Genomic DNA, 19,386 nt, shown 5'->3' with positions numbered 1-19,386 from the left:
GAAAAAACACTTATACAAAAGTTAATATAATATTAAATAAAAATTATATATATTCTTAAGGTTTCACCTTTTCTATTTCAAAATAAATCATTTAAATATTTTTTATGTATTATAAATGTGAATATAAGAACAAATATTTAATCAATATATTTCAAAGGGAACGAGACAAAAGGTTGTGATTTCATTTTTACTGTGGCAATATTTTTGCGTGATTTTTCCCTTTGATATATGGAACTAAAATATCAGACTTTTTTATTTCACATGTTGTGAAAGGCGAATGTTCCATTTTTGGATTATTTTTTGTCATGGTCAAATCATCGTCATATCAAATATTATAATTCTAAAAAAAGACTTTTAAAAAAAATTGTGTACACTTTTAGTAATGTACGCAGTATTTGACTTGGTTAATGACTTAACAATATATGAGTATAATTATGATGATATGTGCAGTAGATATATCAAAGAATTACTTGGCATACTATAGTCATGGCATGGAGCAGTATTTTATCTATTTATATTTTTTTTTGGTATATAAAGACCTTGATCAAGATCTCTTAAAATCTATATAATTTTTTTTATAATTTAAAACAATCGACATGTCCAATAATCAGAAGAAAGACAGTTATGTTATCTGCAAATGTCCAGACTGTACAAAGTTGGATAGCTGTGGAAAGAAACAGAAAAGTCAAAATGCACAACAACACTATGAGAAACATATAGTGTCTGTTGCCAAAGACAATGCAATGGGTAAATAACAAGAATAACTCGAGCTGTACATGTAAAATTAATATAAATTAATTCATAAAATAGATGTTCCTGAAAAACATTTTGACAACATGGAAGTAGATAGTATTGACAGTGACAATGACAATGATTATGATTACGGAAACAAAGGTGAAGGCGAATATGAAGATGAAAATGAAGAACAAAACATTGAATTTGATCAAGAAGGTAAGAAAATAAAATAAAATAAATGAACAAAATAATAATTGAAACTGATATATATTTTTTTTATTTTTTATTTTTTATATGATTATAATTGTAATTATATTTTTATTTCTACATCTTTACAACAATTATTCCTTTCCAGTTGACTTACTTTTGTCCCAAGAAGAGTCCATCTTTACTGCCAAAGATACAATTACAGGAGCATTTGTAGTTGATGGCAATGAGATTGAAGAAGGCGATACCAGTTTTGATTTTGAGCAAGAAGAAAACTTTGATGAGACCAGTGGGACCTCGATAGTAGAATCAGATATGAATTAATACGGTATAATTAATCAATATATTAATTTAAACTAACTTAACCTTTGTCTTCATAGTTCGTCCTTCGTCTTTTGATAACATGCCCTTGTATATCCACTTTGTTGTAGTATTCATTGTCATATTTTGCTTGATCTTTTTGGTGGAAAGTGGTGGATCGATTCTCATTGAATTTTGTAATACTCTACTGTCTCTCTGTGATATGTCTGGCACCCTTTCACTGACGATCAATAGCTTGAAGCATAAAACAGGATTTAACATGGCAACAGATGGAATGACAGTATACATTGCATGCTCACAATGTCATTCGATTTATCCTCCAGAAACAAGTCAAAGAGTCTGTACATTTAAGAAATTCTCTCAATCCGCCATTTGCAACAACAATCTCTTTAAAGTGTCAACCGGAAATCGTTCTCTTCCAGCAATGGCATATCTATTCAACTCTCTGAAGTACACCTTGCAACAAAAATTCTCCAAGCCAGATTTCGTGTCCAAGATCAATTTGTGGAGAAATCGTCAAATAATTGAAAACACCAAACTTGACATTTTTTATAGTGCAGTTTGGAGTGATATTAAAGACATTAATGGCAGACGGTTTGTTGATGATAGCTGATCTTTAATGTTGACTCTGAATATTGATTGGTTTCAGCCATTTGATGGACGAACACATTCCAGTGGTGCGATATATCTCTCTATCAACAATCTCCCACGGAGTGAACGCCTTAAGTCTGAAAATGTCATTCTTGTTGGTATGATGCCTGGGCTGAAGGAAGCAAGCACTGACAGCATGAATTATTACTTGAAGCCGCTCGTTGACAAATTGTTGGAGATGTACATTGGTGTAGAAATGACAGACTCACAAAATAGAAAGATTGTTGTTCGTGCTGCATTGATGTGTGTTGCCTGTGATATCCCTGCCACTCGCAAAACCTCTGGATTTACTGGCCACATGAGCACATGCGCCTGTCACAAATGTCAACGCCAATTCATGACTATAAAGAAGACCAGCAAGCTTGACTACTCTGGATTCAAGTATAGCAATTGGGTGAGACGCACGAAGACAATGAATCTGGAACACGCTGTCAGCTGGGCAAATGCATTGAACAATACTGAGCGAACATGCCTAGAAAAAGAAAATGGCACTCGGTGGTCAGAGCTTCATCGGTTATCTTACTTTGACCCAGTCCACTTTACAGTTATAGACCTGATGCATAACCTCTATCTTGGAACTGCAAAGCGAATGATTCAGATATGGCGCAAGTGTAACTACATCAATGAAAAGAATCAGTTAACTATGCAAGAGCTTGCCAATGGTATTGTTATACCTTGTGGATATGCGCGTATAACAAAGAAGATTGCTGATGGTTTTTCGTTCATGAAAGCTGATGAGTGGAAGTCATGGTGCGTCATATACTCTCCATTTGTTCTGAAGCATGTGCTCCCAGCCAAGAATCTTGAAAACTGGATTTTGTTTGTTGACACATACCGCTTACTCACAAAACCTTTGATCAATAACAAAGAAATAGACGAAGCCCACAGTAAACTCCAATTGTTTTGTACAAGATTTCAGACACTGTATGGAAAATCGGCCGTGACACCAAATATGCATCTACATCTTCATCTTGGTGAGTGTGTTCATGACTTTGGGCCAATTTATGCTTTCTGGCTATTCAGTTTTGAGAGATAGAGTGGTTTGTTGAAGAATATCAAAACAAATCAAAAAGGCGACTTCAAATCAATGATGATGAAGAGATTTTTGGAGAGAACATACATTGGCAGCTTCATACAATCTTTCGTCAACCATCTTTCCCAGTTTGCAATTGACTTTCTGCATCGCATTTCCAATACATAAATCTTAGGGGACAGGGGGTTTTTGGATGATGGGGACAGGGTGTTACACAAGCTTATAGTGAGTAGTCCAGCAGATAATTAGAGGCGTGACTACTTTTAACTTGTCTGGCAGACATCCATCGTTTCTGTGTGTAACACCCTGTCCCCCAAAAACCAGTCACCCCCTGTCCCATCCAGTATAATCACTTGTCTTTATTCACTAAGAAAAATCATGCAAAAGTGGAAGAACATTTGTCCGTAACTTTTCATTTTCATTTTTATTTATTTTTAAAAAATTCATAACTCGTTCAAAAAAATAGATAGAAATATGAGAGTAAGATGGTTGGTTTCATTGATTTTTTCTACATAAAGTGAGTATTTGTCTGTTTTGTAATATTTTTTGAATCACGTTTAATGAGTGAATTACAAAAGTTCTGTACATTTCATTTGTGAAAGATTGAACAAAAAAACAACAATTTGAAAATATTAGTAAAAATCACTTGCAAGTGCTTTATATCAATAGAAAATAGTAAAAAAACGTTTCAGTAAAAGTTTTAGACCATATTATTATGTGGAAAAGATATTTATTAGCAAAAACAATCTATCTTGAATGGTTAAAAACGTGAAAAAAGTGTATATTTTGCTTGTTTATTCAACCAAAACATAATAAATTAACTTCAAATTTTGGATATAGAGATGTATGTATTTTTTCAGCAATACGGCAAAATATCCAAGCTTTAGCATTCGAATTAAGACAGAAATCTATCAAAAGCTATGCATCGTTTCTGTTTTACATCTTTTATAGTAAAATTCACGTCTGTGATTGGATGAAGATCTTAATCAGATTGCTTATAAATGCACAGACTTTGTACTCCAAAAAATAAAAGCCAATTATATAGTCTTCTAATTAGTTGGATGCCAATAATATTTGTATCTGGGTTTTATATGTAACATTAAAATTAAAGACAGACTGGGTGCAATTGTGTTTGTTAAAAAATTAAAGAAAAAAATAGGAGTAAAGTATATTAAAAGATAGAAAGATAGATAAGTTATATATGTGTGAGGTCAATAATATCAGAAGAATTTACGGGAGAATTTGTAGGAGAGTTAGTGGCAGTAGTAGTAATTGTAGTAGTTGTAGTAGTGGAGAGTAAAAGATAAGACTTGTTCTTTGGGAACTGACCCCAATGATTCCAACTTGTGGAAAAGCAGTCAATGATACTCCCTCTACGGATAGCATCAAAATACAGCACATTTACCTCAGACCAGGACCGATGTACATGAGGCTTCACTTTAATTGTTGTCCAGTGGCACCCATGTACATGGTGCAAGACCATCAGCAATGGCTTTCTTTTGAGAGGCTTCCAATCATGGAGGGGAAGGAAAGTTACAGGCAAGACGCTCTGATCGTCCGAGTACACACAAACAGGCTCGTTATAGGTGTCAGCTATTATCTGAGCACAGTCTGGTGCAGAGAACCACATAGAGGAAGGGCAAGATGAGATATTTTCCCCAAGAGCAGGGTCAATCTTGGAGCCAAAGGCAATGACCTCTGTCACTTTGGCAACATCCATGCCAAAGTTGTGCTCATAAAGTTTACCATGGGTTGCCATCGTGGCCAACATCTTCTTCTTCACCAAAGGAAACTGATCCTCTCCACCCTCTTTCAGGTGTGCAAATACACGGAAACCGCACCAACCATCGGACTTGAGGTTAAACGTCAACGAAATGGCAGCTTGGTCGATTTGAGCAGGCAGAGCAAAGTCATGCACATTTTTATTTTGTTTCTTTGGACTAGGCAAATCGTACCAGTAGTCGTCTTGGAGATGTTTAGGTCTTTTAATTCCAGAGGAATATTTTTCAGCTAAGAAGAAACAAAAAACAATATAACATTTAGCATTTAATTTTAGTAAAATATCTTATCAGTTACCTTCTTCGAGAGGCTCTTGCTTTTTAGCAAAATTGGTTGTTTTAGCTATAGAGAAAACATGCAATGTGTGAGCAAACCATACAAAATATTTTGTGATTCATTTATAAGTTATCAAAAATTACCTTCTTCAAGAGGCTCTTGTTTTTCAGCGAATTGGGTTTCTTTTTTTATTTCTTTTATGACTAGAAATAGTAAACATTAGATATTACATTGTAATTTCACAAAAAAAACAATTATAAATTACTTTTTTTGAGAGGCTCTTCCTCTAAGAACTCCTTCATCACTTCTTTAAGTCCTTCTTTCAAAATACTTCTGATATCATTCTAAAGAAATAAAGAATAAATATGTATTAGATTGTGAAATCATGTTTATGTATGTTGCATGCTTACTTTGTTCTTTTGCACAAGGAGATGTCTGTGCTTGTGACGGACAAAGTCCTTTGGGAGAGCAGTTTTCCTTTTGACGTGCTTAGGTCTTCCAGGAGCTTTGACCTCACTTGCCAAAGGAAATACAACATTTGGATGGTCAATTATTTCACCAGCATTGTCAACAAGTTCATCAACCATTGCCATAAGATTCTGGACCTGTTGATTCCCTTCACACTGACGAAACAATTGTTCAAGCTTTGTTATACATTTCACCCACGGGGCAGACTTTTCAACATCGATTTTCTGTAGAGAAACGTCACATTCCAGTTGCTTCAAACGTTCACCCAAAGAAGAAGACAGAATCCATCTTTCAGGAATGTCTGATAATAGCAACATACAATCTCTTGGCAGATCATGGAGACAAGGAAGACCAAACACCACTTTTACTCTGCAATTGCAAAGCTCACCAGGTACAACCTCTTCTAGAAGCTCAGCACGGATGGTGATCAAACCAATTCTGGAGACGTGGTGAATCAATCTACAGAGGCGAGGTTCATGGTATATTCTGGCATCTGTGATAGTTGCCTCATTCAACTCAAGGTCCTGATAGTCACCCTCGAACTGGAGAAGATAGGAGCAAATTTGCTCAAATGAAGAGTTCAATGACTGAAGAGCCGAGATTTTTCTTTTCAGAGCATTATGGCCACTCTCAACACGTTGTGTTGTCACACAGTCAAAATGTTTTAATTGACTAGTGAGGTAGCCAGCCCACTTTTCCTTGCACGGCATCCACTCATCTTCAAAGTACTTTTCTAGAGTTCTTTTTTCTACAACCTTTGTAGAATCATCATCATTGTCTTCTAGCTGCTCTTTACTTTGGAAATCTTTCTGAGATGACAGCAATTTGAAAAGCTCAAGATTTTTATCAAAGACATTGCGTTTATCTCCAAAGATCATTTTGTTGACTAAATGTGTGCACAACTCTTTTTCTTTTCCTGGCTTCATTATTTTTTTTGCCATTTTGGCAATGTTGCTGATCATATGCCAACCATACAGAAGCTTCTTGGCCAAGGGGAACTCGGAATCAAGCGCATTCATCAATGCTTTACATTTGTCTGTAACAAATATAGGGGCTTTATCAACCCCCTCCAAAACAATTGCTTTCAGAGACTTCACAAATCAAACATAGCTCTTCTCTGTCTCATCGGCTACCCATGCAAAGGCCACAGAAAAGCTCTTCAACCTTTCTCTACCTAGGTTACTGACACCCTCTATGCAAACCAATGGCATCTTCGCGCAGTTTTTCTTGTATGTAGCATCCACAATAAAGACATCGGGGAAACGTTGAGCTCTCTTGATCATTATATCGTTTGTAAAAAATATATAAGTGAGTCTATTTCTCTCATTAAACTCGTAGAGAACGGAAAATCCCTTTGCTTCCATTGTTCTGATGAGCTCAGTAGCGCCATGGGCAGACTCCTCATCACTACGAGTAGCACTGTACTTGAGATTGTTGATATTGCTGATCCTCAGCTTTCTCATTCCTGTCACCTTGTCACTTGTTGCCTTCTGAACATCATGGGACTTGGCGTGATTCTCCAACATTGTCTTTGCAATAGTGGCATCTTCACCAGTCAAAAGAGACATTCTTCCTTGGTGATAAGAAGCCAAATTCTCAGGGGTGACAGGGTGGTTGTGGCAATGTTCGTTTTCCCCGTAGGTGGGCAAAGGAAGATATATTTCACTCTTCTTCTTATAAGAAAATCTTAAGAGATAGGGGCATCCAGTAAGAGAAGAGTTGGGCGTCTTATTTCTTTTCTCATCACTTATATTGCGCTTGTCATGATAAACACCAGCCTTTGAACAAGCAATGTGAAGAATAGGAAATTTTCCGTCCTTAATCTTAATGGTGAAGTTATTAGAAAGGGCGTAATCGTTTACGGCTTGAAGAACACTCTGCTTGTCAGGATAACCATTCTCGGGGAATGAGAGAGTTGTTTTAAGCGAGTACATCTTCTCAATAGGGGTATTGAAGTTGGTGTTCATATTTAATAAAAGAGCACTGTAGTTATATAAGTATTTTTATTGATTCATGTACGCAATGTACACAATGTATGCAATGTATGCAATGTACATAACGTAAAAAAGGCATCATATCTTGTTATTTGGAAATATTATTTTTTATTCTTACAACTAAATGTTAATGACTTTAAGAAAGGGGGTGTTTTTATTTTTCCCGGGAAATTGGAATGATCTAAAGATGGGGACAGGGGTGTGCTTATAACGATAGAGCAAGATGTACTTATAAATGATGGGGACAAGGGTGTGCTTATAAAGAATGGGGACGGGGGGTTCTTCAAGACACTTTATAGCCAGGCCTCAGACTCGCAGTCACCTTAAATTGTGCGGTGCCATTACCCCCCATCCCCTAAGATCGCTGTTTCAAATAGTCAAGATCAATTAGCAGCATTGCATCCATCTTCTACTGCCAGTACCTTTTCTCTGTCTGACTTTGTTGAATATTTGTTAAACCCTTGTCATTCTGCTTTGAGTTGTGAGCTGTTGCCCCCTTCAGTGTTTCCAATTAAACTTGACCAAAGGATTACAATATGCAAGGGACATTATGAATGTTTACTGGAGTTTTACAGACACGCATATGGCAGTCACGATCTTTTTGGCCATTATTCAAACTGCAAGTCTAATCAGATTTTTGTCAATAACTGAATTGAGAAAATGAAATAGATATCTCTTCTTGGACAGGAATACTCTTCTGGATCTTATTTCCGTGCCTATTATCTTGAGAATAACAGTGAAGATAAAGCAGCATTTCCTGGCCGTATACTGTATTTATTTCAACATTTGATAACCATCAACAAAACTGTTATCACCCATACTTTTGCGTTTGTTGAGTGGTACTCTAGTTATTCTTTGGGGAGTTACCAGCCAATGTTAAATGAAGGCATTGAGCTCTGGAATGAACCTTCTTCTGTACTTAATTATGAATGTATTATTCTAGTACATCGTTTATATTCACCAATCGCAATTGCTAAATATAGGTTTACTATAACTAGTGAATTTAAACGTTTATTAATCCCTTTACCCCAAAAAATAGAAGCTTAAATAATATTAATAAAATACCATTTTGCACTCTTTTATCAATTCATTAGAAAATGTTTGATTTATTGTCTTATTGTTTATTTGACCATGATGGCAGCTTGTTTGCCTTGGTCTTGCTAAGCTGCTTATCTCTTATTCCTTTAAATTTATGCTCGAATGGACGGGTATTATTTTTCTTATCATGAGCTGCCTCATAATCTGCATCAAGTTCATCAACGAACCTATCTCCCTATATGTCAATGTAAGTATTATTACACACCATCCAAAAAAATAGTTTTTTGTACTATACCTCTTCGCTTCTCCAGCTTGGGCGGAATCTCCAAAAAAAAACTCTTTTCTGAGGACGAATCCTGTTCCTCTTCTTCTCTTTTGTCATCACTCTCAAGGTCTGACATGTAATCAGCATGAAGAATACTGTCAACATTCTCTCCAAAGCTGTTCACAAAGTGTGCCCGATTGGCTTTCAAGGCAGATTGTTTTCTTTCACACAACTATATATAAATATATAATATTTCTAATTTAATATCACATCTAGTATATTGTGTGCATGTGTTTTTTACCTTTACACGTTGCTGACGAAGACAGGCCCGTCGATTCTCTTCCTGCTTCTTTTCTCCTGTTTTTTTTTCTTGCAACTTTCTGTTGCCAATGTGCCACACAATCTTAGTTCGAAGAGTTGGCAAGTCCACCTTTTTCCCCTCTTCTTGATGACAAAGGTAATTGGTAACAGACTTCAGAACGAGTCTGTTTCCCTCACTGTTTTTATTTTCATTGGTATTGTATTGGTCATACAATTTCTCTTCACTCAAATAATCGCGCAACAATTGCTATAATATAAATGTATATTAAATTCTATCTACATAAAAACATATTATGATTACTTACATCCAATGTTGGTTGACGTCCAGGCGACATGTCTTGCTCAACTGCATTACTAGCAGTGGCTTCGGCTTTCTCAGAAGATGTGTTCTTCAAAACAGTGTTTAAGACATCATTCATGGTATCAAGTTTCTTGTACACATTATGGATGTTATGAGTTCTACCCGACGAATCACCAAGATTCAATCAAGCTCTCTTTGGTGCTAGTAGTCTTTGATTGCTCACTGTTCCCTGTGAGTGTTGCAACATTATCATCCTTATATCATTGGTATTTCTTGGTGGGCTTTTTTTGATTTTTATAAAAAATGAAAATAAAATTAATATAAGAAAATTGAGGACTGCCTGGTTTTAATCTACCTTCCCACAGAAGGTTCTTCACCAAAAGCATTGTTAACTGAATTGTTATTGAGATTTCTTGACATTGTGAATAATAAGAATAGCTTGTGTTTTTTTTAAATCCAAAGAGTCTATTTATATTATATTTAATTTGGGCTTTAAGCTTTATTCTTTCTCAGAGAACACCATGATCTATTACATAACAAGAACAGCTTTGAATGTTTCCACTCTTGTTGTGAGTATTTTATGTGTTTCTTTAATTTAATTTTCAATCCATGTTTTATTCTTATATTATGTATTAGTATTTGAATAATATGATTTTATACTATACTCTGTTTTTCATATGTATTAGCTGCTGGCATAGTGCAACTGCGTTTTCTTTAAATTCTAAGTTACAGACAAAAATTATTTTTTGATTTATTTATTTTTAAAAAAAAACCCCAAATTTGTATTTAATAGAATAACCGCGCCCCTCTTTTTTATTTTCTCTTTCTTTAACCTGCTCTTCTCGTTTTATCTCTTTTTTATGTCTTGGTAAGCTTACTCTTAAGATCTCAACTTTTATTAATACTTTTGGCTTTTAGAATCATCTTAATATATATTAGATAAACAATACACTCAACAAGCATTCAAAACAGTACAGGTAATAAACAATCTCCTAACCAAAATGAAACACCTTGCTGACTAAATATCTTTTATTTTTAAAATGATAGGGCTTCTACCTATTTTGTAATAAAAGATGTTTTGCTCTTGACACTATATACTTTCTGGTATTTTCAGTTTATGAAAAGATAATATATATATAACTCAACTTAAATAATGTAACTTATCAATTCTTCTTCTCAGATAAATATGTCACGCCTTTTTTCAAGTCATACTGGTTTGCCCCCTTTTGCAAATGCGTGTCTATAATATGTAAGTAATTCAAGTGTCTTTACAATCAAAGCGTACATATTAATAAAGTTGTTTATTTTATTTCTTGCTTTTTATTTAAAAGAAAATATCAATCAAACGGATTTTTATTCTATCGCAAGATTTGTTATGAACCCCCATAAATGATCTAGTAAGTATGTTATTTCATTTTATTTCATAAAGAAACCTGTATTAATACTTCTGTATCTTTTTTTGCTCTAAGCTAATATAGTTCCAAACAAACGTATTCTCCAAGAAAATACCAAGGATTTCATTTTCAGTTAAAGAAGTGTAAAACCAAAAAACGTGCCAAATACATGAAACCAATAAGGTAGGGAAGTATAGTATAAGTCAGGTCATCCAATGTATTCAAGCCGTCCAATAAATGAAAGTATAACATATATACAAGTCATACTATTCGGATACACACTTTTAAAGAAGTATTAGTGGTCCATATTAAATAGCTAAATATATTTTCCAACCATTCAAAAATCAATAAAAACCATTTTTTTCATGAGATTCTATTTCAAATGCGTCATCTCTTGATGATGTCAACAAGATCTATTTAAGTTTTTTTTTACAATCATTCATTTGAATGCTGGTTCCTGTCAGATTTCAGACTGATTCTAGATCGATTTTAGTGAGATCTATCCAATAATATCATATAATTAAAGCAAATAAAATTTTTTAAGAGGTAGAGAGTTCAAAGTCAATTCCATAACAAGTAGGGTTTAGGTACGGTTTGAAGTTATGGGTGAATATATAACTAGAATTACAGACAATTATAACATTTCAAGAAAAGGGGGAATTATAACTCTTAATTTATCTATTGATTTTAGTATCTATAATCTCATCATTTAGTTAACTAAATAAACCAATTTTTGTAACAAATATCAAACTATAATTGAACATAAACCACCAATTTTTGGAGGATTTAAACAAAAATTAAGCTACTTAAATCGGTTGTCTTTTGCAGTGATGGGACCATACATCGTTGTAGACAAGAACTTTGAAAAAAATATATACAAGCTCACAACTATGGAAGGTGTCCCTTATACTTCATGGGTTCATGCTGACCGCCTTAAAATTGTTAAATCTGATGATTTTAACCGTACCTGGTACCACCCAACCCCTGCCCATGCCCAAATGCATCGAGATCTTGCCATAGATTCTTCTTCTACCTTGCCATTTTCTCTTGTGACTACTTCTATGGTTGATCGAGGACTATCAACAGTTTTGGAAGGGGGTGATGTTGGACATTATTTTGATGAATCTGTAAAATCTGAAGATGGTCAACCGTAGTACCTCATTATACGCAGTAACATCTTCCTGAGCATTAACCACAGTATAATGCCTCTTCTTTTATTTAAATATAATATAATAGCTACTGTGGATAATGCGCAGTATTAGTTCAGAAAACTATATAAGACAATTCAATTCATACCAATAAAAAGTATCTTTTATCCTCTCATTGATTTTACATATACTCCTTGAATCCCAGTGGGTTTGACCTTTTGACTTTGTTATAGTAAAAGGAAGACCAACCCAGATTGGGAACGACACAAGATAAGAAACAAAAAAAGTGCCCAATCCGGCTTACCAGATTCGAACTAGTGACCTAAGGATTACAATTCATTACAGTCCTCCGCTCTACCAACTGAGCTAAAGCCGGGTACTTGCTTACTTAGTATAATAAATAAAATGTGTTACTATTAATAAAAATATCGCGGGTTCAATTCCCAGAAGCTATACATTTATTTGAGTCTGTATATCTGGTTCCCTCCTTTGCCCTTGCTGTCATGATGTCACATCATAGCCACTAATGCCTGAGTGCAGCCATCGTTCTATTGTCCTTCCTGTCTCCGCAAGCCATTGGTTATTCTGTTTCCTGTCCAATTGAGTTTTGATGCTGTTCTGGTCTGGTCTGGTCTGGTTCTGGTGCCTATTTCTGTTGCAATTTACAATGCCTGTCATGTGCTTAATGAAGCATGTTCTCTTCTTTATGAGTCTTTGTCAAAAAATTAATAATAACTAGAAATGATTTCCTTCTCTTTTCCTTCCTCTCTTGTAATAAGATTTCTTATATAAATTCTAATAACAGCTATATGATCTATAGATTGCCAGCATTAAGTTATATAATAAAAATAATCTTTAACCTGAGCTAAAGCCGGACAATTCTATCATCAATCCATCTAAAATATTGCTTCAACTATTGTATCCATTGTCAAACATGACGCATATACTCTTCCCACTACTGCATCCATTGGCAAAAAAAATTTTCCTATTGTTTCTGCCATTTTATTACCGATTTTCACTTTTTCTCTGCCGATTGCTGCCATCTCAAGATCATTGCCAAACATGTCACAATTGTTGTCTGCTAATTGCATGCAAAGTCTGCCAGCCAAACTTGTGACGTTTTTAACCAGTATGCAGTCACAGTTCAATGCACTTAACAAACGTACAGCACATTTGGAATCTCTTGCTGCCAAAAATATCTAATTGCACGCTCAATTAGCTAATATCTGGCAGGAGAATGCCGATCTCTGATCTCAATTGTTGTAAAACAATGTGACTGGTCCTGTTCCCAGCTCTGCTTCTCTTCCTGCACCCCAGTCAACTGCAGATCTTGAAACTGCTACCTTCACTTGGGCCACCAAAACAAGCTTGATTCTGCCAGCCAAGACACTTCAAGTTCCTTCTGCCCGCCGGGTTGCTGCCTCTCAAAGACTGTTCTCTGACAAAACTGGTCCTGATGGTTTTGAATATATTTATATTCTTCTCTCACGTCGTATTACACACAGTGAAGTGCGCCGCTCTCCCCGCACTCTTGGTGTTGACACTGATTGCCTGTTAGATATTAACTTTCCTGCTCATGGAGTTATTGGAATTCTTGTTCATGTGCAGTATCTTGAGAAATTTAAGTCCCAATTAGCTAGTGCTAAGGTCTCTCTTGTCAACAACTTTGATTCACTTGATCCTAAAAATGTTGCTGATCTCAAGTTTGCCAACTTGTTTGTCTCTGGTCTTGAAACCTAGGCTTTGATTCTCCAAAATGCCTGCTGTCTCCAAGCTCTCAAGTTTTTGCATTCTTACTTAATTCTGCCAGTTGCTCACTTCTTTGTCCAGTCAAGATGGATTGGACTTGAGGAAATTCCTGCCCGACCAGTAGCTGAGCACTTTGGTAATGCTCCAAACAAAAAACGTGCCCTTGATGCTCTCACTGCTATGATTGAATAAGTGACCTTTCAATAGGATTATGGAATGCTAATGGACTTCAACCTCGTGCAATTAAAGACGTGCTCAACCACTGTCAATCTCTTCATATGCTTTTTATAACTGAAACATGACTCTTATCCCCAGCCCGTCTTCCAACCTCCTGGTCTCAGTTTCATCTCTATGGATCTCCTGTTGCTGGCAACTACCGCAGATCAATGGGGGTGTCATTGTTAGTCTTTCCTTCCTGTCCTTATGCTGTCACACAAATACCTATGCCCAACAACTATGCTCTTGCTGTCAAGATTGGTACCCTTCGACTTATATGCCTTTACTTACCACTCTCTATGCTCACTCATGAAGCTCTTGATATCCTTTCAGCCATTCCTTTAACTGATGATACTATTATATGTGGAGATTTTAATGCACGACTTGATTCAGTACACTGGAAAAATTAAAAAAATAAGGTAGTTTAAATATGGGGTATAGTGTAGTGTAATTTCCATATTTAAATTAGTTGATTTTTTTTCCACTTGTGCTGAAGGTGACCTTCACAGATAGTGGAATGACTAGAGTCAACTAGCGGAATTGTGGGTGGGGGGTGCCGCAGGTAAGGTTTGTTAGCACTTTAGATATACTTATCTGACTTGATATATAAAAAGAAAGTTTTTTAAAACTGCGTATCTATTTTGATATTCTTTATATGGAACCATAAAGGTCAGGCACCGACATATTATGAAGATTAAAAGTAGCGTAAAGGTGACCTTTAAGCTAGTTTATTGTTAAGAAGTTTGGTCATCAGCAGCAAAAAAAGGCGTCTTTAAAATTATGGACCAGTAATATGTTCTTTATTTATTTGGTTTCCCGTTCTTATTAGGCTGGTAATGGTTTATGCTTTTATTTTTATTGGAAAGAATAGAATGTTTCTAGGTTTCAGATCTAATAATACTATTCTATATCTCTAGCTACTTCTTGCTTGGTTGGTTTGTTATATTTGGGATGAAAATTTTTTACAAAAAAGAAATACCTAAAAAAAAATGAGCTCCTCAATACGTTTTTTTTGGGGTACGAGCAGTACTCTTTGAGAATAGATAAATCGTTAGTGATGGGTGTGCGTATGTGTTGGATATTTCAATTATTATAAACCATTAATACTTACATTGTAATTATTCAGTACAAAGACCAAACAATAAAATATTACAAGTAAAGCTATGGAATTTTGATTCCTTTGACTATGAAAATGATTGGAAAAAATTAATTTTTGTGAATTGGGTCATATAATTATTAATTTACATACCCAAAGCAAACGGATTTATTTGTAGATATAGATAATACTTATCAAAAGTCGATATAGTATCTGGTAGTTTTTTTATTAATAAACAGTATAAGTAATATAATGATACATATAAGGATAGTAAAAGAACAAAAAAAGTCTTACCATGTCAATGACAGCAGCATGAGATAGAAGCTTTTGATCCATAGCATGTTTTGGAGAGGGTTGTTCATCTATAGTAAAAATTGGATTCAGTTTAATTAATATTAAAGAGAAATATAATAAATAAATAGATAAAAATATTATTGTGTTGGTGGTCATGTTTAGCTGTAGAAAATATTTTTGGTGATATATCCTATAAAAAAGAAAGGAAAAAATCAGGATACTTTTATGAGATGATGGTATGAAGTATATTTACTAATCTTGGCTAATCCGGATGGCCATTGTGAAGAGAACGCATCAGAAGGAAACTATACGCGTGACTATGGTAGCAGAAATACTTGTTATTACTCAGCTATATTTGAAGAAATTACTAATAAAGAAAAATAAAGAAAAAAAGCGCCTTACCAGGAACATTTGCAAGTATAAGAGTAAAAGAGAAAGAAAGAAGTAAAAAGAAAAGAGAGGGCGAGTGTCTATGGCAACTGAAACAACTAATTCTTTTTAGTTATATAAAAAAAAGTACTTTAAAAAAGCAGATTAAAAAAAAAGACTAATAAAAAAATAAAAAAATGGGTAGAGACAGCAACGAAGAGTGTGTCTATGGCAACAGAATAAATAAATTCTTTTATTTTCTATAAAGAAGACTTTTTAAAAAGAACATGTCTTACACAAACACTAGAAAAACATACGGGAATTACCATGTACAAAGTTAAATTATAACAATAGAAAATCTGGGGTATTTTTTCATCTCAGCTTTTTTTGTGTGTTCAAGATGAAAACACTGTTTTCTGGTTTTCTATTGGCTTGGATACAACAGGCGAAAATATTATTTATTATTATTATTATAAAGACATAACATTTCATTATAAAGACATAGTAAATTTAGTAAATGTTGTACTTGTTTCCTTTTTCTCTTAACACTTCAAAGTAAAAATAAATAAACATTATGTCCACAATTTCTGAACTCTACAACGAAAAGTGCCATTGTGCTGGATGTAGTCAGAACGATCTCGGCTATAGTTTTGTTGCCAGAAGAACTGCTCAACGTCATAACAAAAGGGCAAGTCTAAATACCATAAGATGTGAAAGGGGTACAATATTTGAATTTATTTAATTGTATTGTAATCCATGAAATAACGTGTTGTAATAGACATGTCTACCCAAAGAAATATGATGGAGGTCGATGATGAACGTAAGGTTTATTTAATTCAGATACCATTAGATATTAACCAAGTGTTATATTCTAAATGTAGCTATCTTAACCCATCAACCCGGAGCCCTGGAAGAATCGTACACTCAGACAAACTCACCTGTTTGGGAAGGAGCTTCAATGTCTGACACTGAAGACGTTTCCATTACTAATGATGCGATCAGCAATGGCAACAATGATGACAGTGGAAGCAACAGCAATGAAATCAGTGAAGACGAAAGCGAAGACGATGTTATTGAGCTCGACAACAATGAATTGAATAGTGAAGGTCAGTTAGTGTTAAAAATTTTTTTAAAAAAAAAGCATTAATTTTTTTTATAATAGACCCTTTTGCCACCCCCGATATGCCCCAGAACCCAGTGCACAGGTTCATTGCTACTTTTGTGGTGATGTTCGCTTCCCGCTATGTGGTTGACAAGGGCGCCGTTGTCTTGATTGAGTTCATCAACAAGCTTTTGACAATTTACGAGCAGGATTTCCAACTGCCCTTGAGCCTTCCTGGTCTTCAGCACATGACAGGTTTCTCAGCCATGACCAAAGGCATAAAGAAATTTGTTGTGTGTCAGGATTGTCACAAGGTGTACGAAGAAAGTGCATCTGTCCCGTCTCATTGCGATTTCGTAAAGCTTGGTGCACGCTTGTCTTGCAACTGCCAATTGATGAAAACATCAGCATCGGGTGCTTTGGTGGCCAAGCGTTCATACTTGTACCAGTCCATTGTTAATACTTTACGAATGTTTTTTCTTCGTCCAGGATTCGAGGATAAAATTAGACATTGGAATCACGAGCTGAAGATGGTGGATACGATGTGTAACATATACAACGGTACCATGTGGAAGGAGCTCAAAGACAAAGATGGCGTGCAATTCACAAAGGATTCGCGTTCATTAATGTTGACTCTCAACATCGACTGGTTTCAACCTTTCGATAACGTCACGCACTCGACTGGTGCCATATACCTGGTAGTAAACAATCTGCCCTGCAATGAAAGATACAAGCCAGAGAACACACTTCTCGTAGGATTGATGCCTGGCCCGAAGGAACCCAAATCCAAAGAGATAAACCATTATCTCCGGCCTATGGTAGATGATCTGATAAGATTGTATGAGGGACTGGCAATCCCAACTTTCGAGTGTCCTAGTGGTGTCCGCGTCCATGCCGCATTGATGATGGTGGCCTGTGACATCCCGGCAGCAAGAAAGACAAGTGGTTTCACCTCGCACAACAGTACATGCGCATGTTACAAGTGCAACAGACATTTCCCTCGCTTGGAAAACGGTGTCAATGTTGACTTTCGTGGGTTTGACTTCTCTCGGTGGGTGCTTCGTGACGGTGTAGAGAACAGGTTGCATGCTGAGGAGTGGGAAAGTGCTAGTACCCCCTCAGAAAGGCATCGGCTGGAGGTCAAAAATGGTGTTCGATGGTCGCAGTTGCATCGCCTTGGATACCTTGATCTAGTACGTGGAACGATCATCGATCCCATGCATAATTTATTCCTGGGGACGCCTAAAAGATTGATGGATCGTTGGATCAAAGACGAAGACATTCAAGATGGCCATTTTGCGGCAATGCAGAAGACTGCAGAAACGATGATTGTGCCTGGTGGATACACCTCTTTGAACTCGAAAATAGGAAAGCAGTTTTCGTATATGAAGGCAGACGAGTGGAAGTCATGGGTGCTCGTATACTCGCCAGTTCTGTTGAAAGATGTTCTTGCAAAAGACAGATTCGAAAACTGGATTAACTTTGTTGATGCATGCCACCTGTTGATCAAGCCAATGATCACGTTCGATGAAGTCAACACTGCCCATCAGTTTCTTCAAACTTTTTGCATCAGATGTGACGAGCTATACAACACCGAAATCCTCACCTGTAATATGCACCTACACCTCCATCTTCGAGATACAATTCGTGATTTTGGACCAGTGTACGGTTATTGGCTATTCGGGTTCGAGCGGTTTAATGGGTTGTTAAAAAATTTGAAGACAAACAGGAAGATCGGGTTTGAAGAAACATTTATGAAGAAATTTATTGAAGATGTGCACAAAGACGATCTTGTCAACAGTTTCCTTCAGAGTACCTGCCAGACATCTGCATTTCCTCTCCTTACCAAACTCACTTCTTCCTTTACACCCGCCACCATTCCATCCATCCGTCAACATACCTTCCGCATACAGTCATTTGTTGAGGCTTCTGAAGATCCAAATGTACTTGTAAAAGGCAACGAACCTCTCCCTCCTTCCACATTCCCTCTATCATTAAAATCCGCTACCACAATGAGTGACATTCACTATGTTCATCTCTTACAATACTACAAAGTTGCGTACAACAATGAACAATTAGTTCACTTTCAACAAGCGTCGGAATCACCATACTTTGTCGACAATACAATCACCCTGTTGAAATACATCAACATCCTTGGGCAGGTCTACAAGGGTAAAGGTGAATCTGGAAGTCGTGGCTCTCTTGTACAAGCAAAGTTCATTGGAAGTACTGGTGAGCATATCATCGCATACACGGGTCAAATACAGTACATTTTCACCCATTCTTTCACTCCTCCACCCACCTCTTCATCCCTTACTCCCTTGCTCCGCACCCATCGCCGCCCAACACAACTTCTTCACAATTCTCAACATACTTTTGCATTTATCAAATGGTACACATCCGAAAATGATAAATCGCAAGAGTACGAACACGTTGAAACCTGCTTTCCAACATTTTCTCCTGACGATTTCCAATGTGTATTGCCAGTGCATAGAATTATGTTAGAAGTAGCAACTGCTGAGCACACAACACGCAGAAAAGTAAAAAAGATGCTGGTCATTCCTTTGCCAAAAAAACAATACATTTAAAAAATAATAAAATTATAACTCCCTTTTTTAAAGGCACACAG

The 19,386-nt window shown here is 35.9% G+C and overlaps 6 protein-coding genes and 1 non-coding gene across 7 annotated transcripts; 4 read left to right on the top strand and 3 right to left on the bottom strand.

Annotated features, from left to right (window-relative positions):
- Positions 1-596: 596 nt before the first annotated feature.
- Positions 597-1,266, top strand: PHYBLDRAFT_176098 (hypothetical protein; the record flags this gene model as incomplete). The annotated part of the gene is made up of 3 exons (XM_018437654.1): positions 597-747; positions 811-951; positions 1,091-1,266. The coding sequence occupies 3 exons, from the start codon at positions 597-599 to the stop codon at positions 1,264-1,266; spliced, it is 468 nt and encodes a 155-aa protein (XP_018283545.1).
- Positions 1,267-2,212: 946 nt separating this feature from the next.
- Positions 2,213-3,977, top strand: PHYBLDRAFT_72291 (hypothetical protein; the record flags this gene model as incomplete). The annotated part of the gene is made up of 4 exons (XM_018442627.1): positions 2,213-2,888; positions 3,123-3,172; positions 3,418-3,427; positions 3,808-3,977. The coding sequence occupies 4 exons, from the start codon at positions 2,213-2,215 to the stop codon at positions 3,975-3,977; spliced, it is 906 nt and encodes a 301-aa protein (XP_018283544.1).
- Positions 3,978-4,142: 165 nt separating this feature from the next.
- PHYBLDRAFT_153402 (hypothetical protein) lies at positions 4,143-6,489 on the bottom strand (the record flags this gene model as incomplete). The annotated part of the gene is made up of 5 exons (XM_018433138.1): positions 4,143-4,957; positions 5,024-5,068; positions 5,146-5,205; positions 5,268-5,346; positions 5,413-6,489. The coding sequence occupies 5 exons, from the start codon at positions 6,487-6,489 to the stop codon at positions 4,143-4,145; spliced, it is 2,076 nt and encodes a 691-aa protein (XP_018283543.1).
- A 2,089-nt stretch (positions 6,490-8,578) lies between these two features.
- On the bottom strand, positions 8,579-9,809 carry PHYBLDRAFT_72293 (hypothetical protein; the record flags this gene model as incomplete). The annotated part of the gene is made up of 6 exons (XM_018442628.1): positions 8,579-8,737; positions 8,793-8,999; positions 9,069-9,335; positions 9,394-9,519; positions 9,613-9,670; positions 9,745-9,809. The coding sequence occupies 6 exons, from the start codon at positions 9,807-9,809 to the stop codon at positions 8,579-8,581; spliced, it is 882 nt and encodes a 293-aa protein (XP_018283542.1).
- Positions 9,810-11,673: 1,864 nt separating this feature from the next.
- PHYBLDRAFT_153399 (hypothetical protein) lies at positions 11,674-14,306 on the top strand (the record flags this gene model as incomplete). The annotated part of the gene is made up of 5 exons (XM_018433137.1): positions 11,674-11,933; positions 13,224-13,657; positions 13,742-13,816; positions 13,888-13,944; positions 13,996-14,306. The coding sequence occupies 5 exons, from the start codon at positions 11,674-11,676 to the stop codon at positions 14,304-14,306; spliced, it is 1,137 nt and encodes a 378-aa protein (XP_018283541.1).
- PHYBLDRAFT_t296 lies at positions 12,226-12,307 on the bottom strand. The gene has a single exon. It is a non-coding gene; the product is annotated as a tRNA-Tyr (tRNA).
- A 1,923-nt stretch (positions 14,307-16,229) lies between the features above and the next one.
- Positions 16,230-19,345, top strand: PHYBLDRAFT_176092 (hypothetical protein; the record flags this gene model as incomplete). Its single annotated transcript, XM_018437653.1, has 5 exons — positions 16,230-16,374; positions 16,434-16,475; positions 16,537-16,761; positions 16,818-17,212; positions 17,924-19,345. The coding sequence occupies 5 exons, from the start codon at positions 16,230-16,232 to the stop codon at positions 19,343-19,345; spliced, it is 2,229 nt and encodes a 742-aa protein (XP_018283540.1).
- Positions 19,346-19,386: the final 41 nt, after the last annotated feature.

Source organism: Phycomyces blakesleeanus (assembly GCF_001638985.1).
Source record: "Phycomyces blakesleeanus NRRL 1555(-) unplaced genomic scaffold PHYBLscaffold_44, whole genome shotgun sequence".
NCBI lineage: Eukaryota > Fungi > Mucoromycota > Mucoromycetes > Mucorales > Phycomycetaceae > Phycomyces > Phycomyces blakesleeanus.
This window is presented reverse-complemented; position numbering and strand designations above follow the sequence as displayed.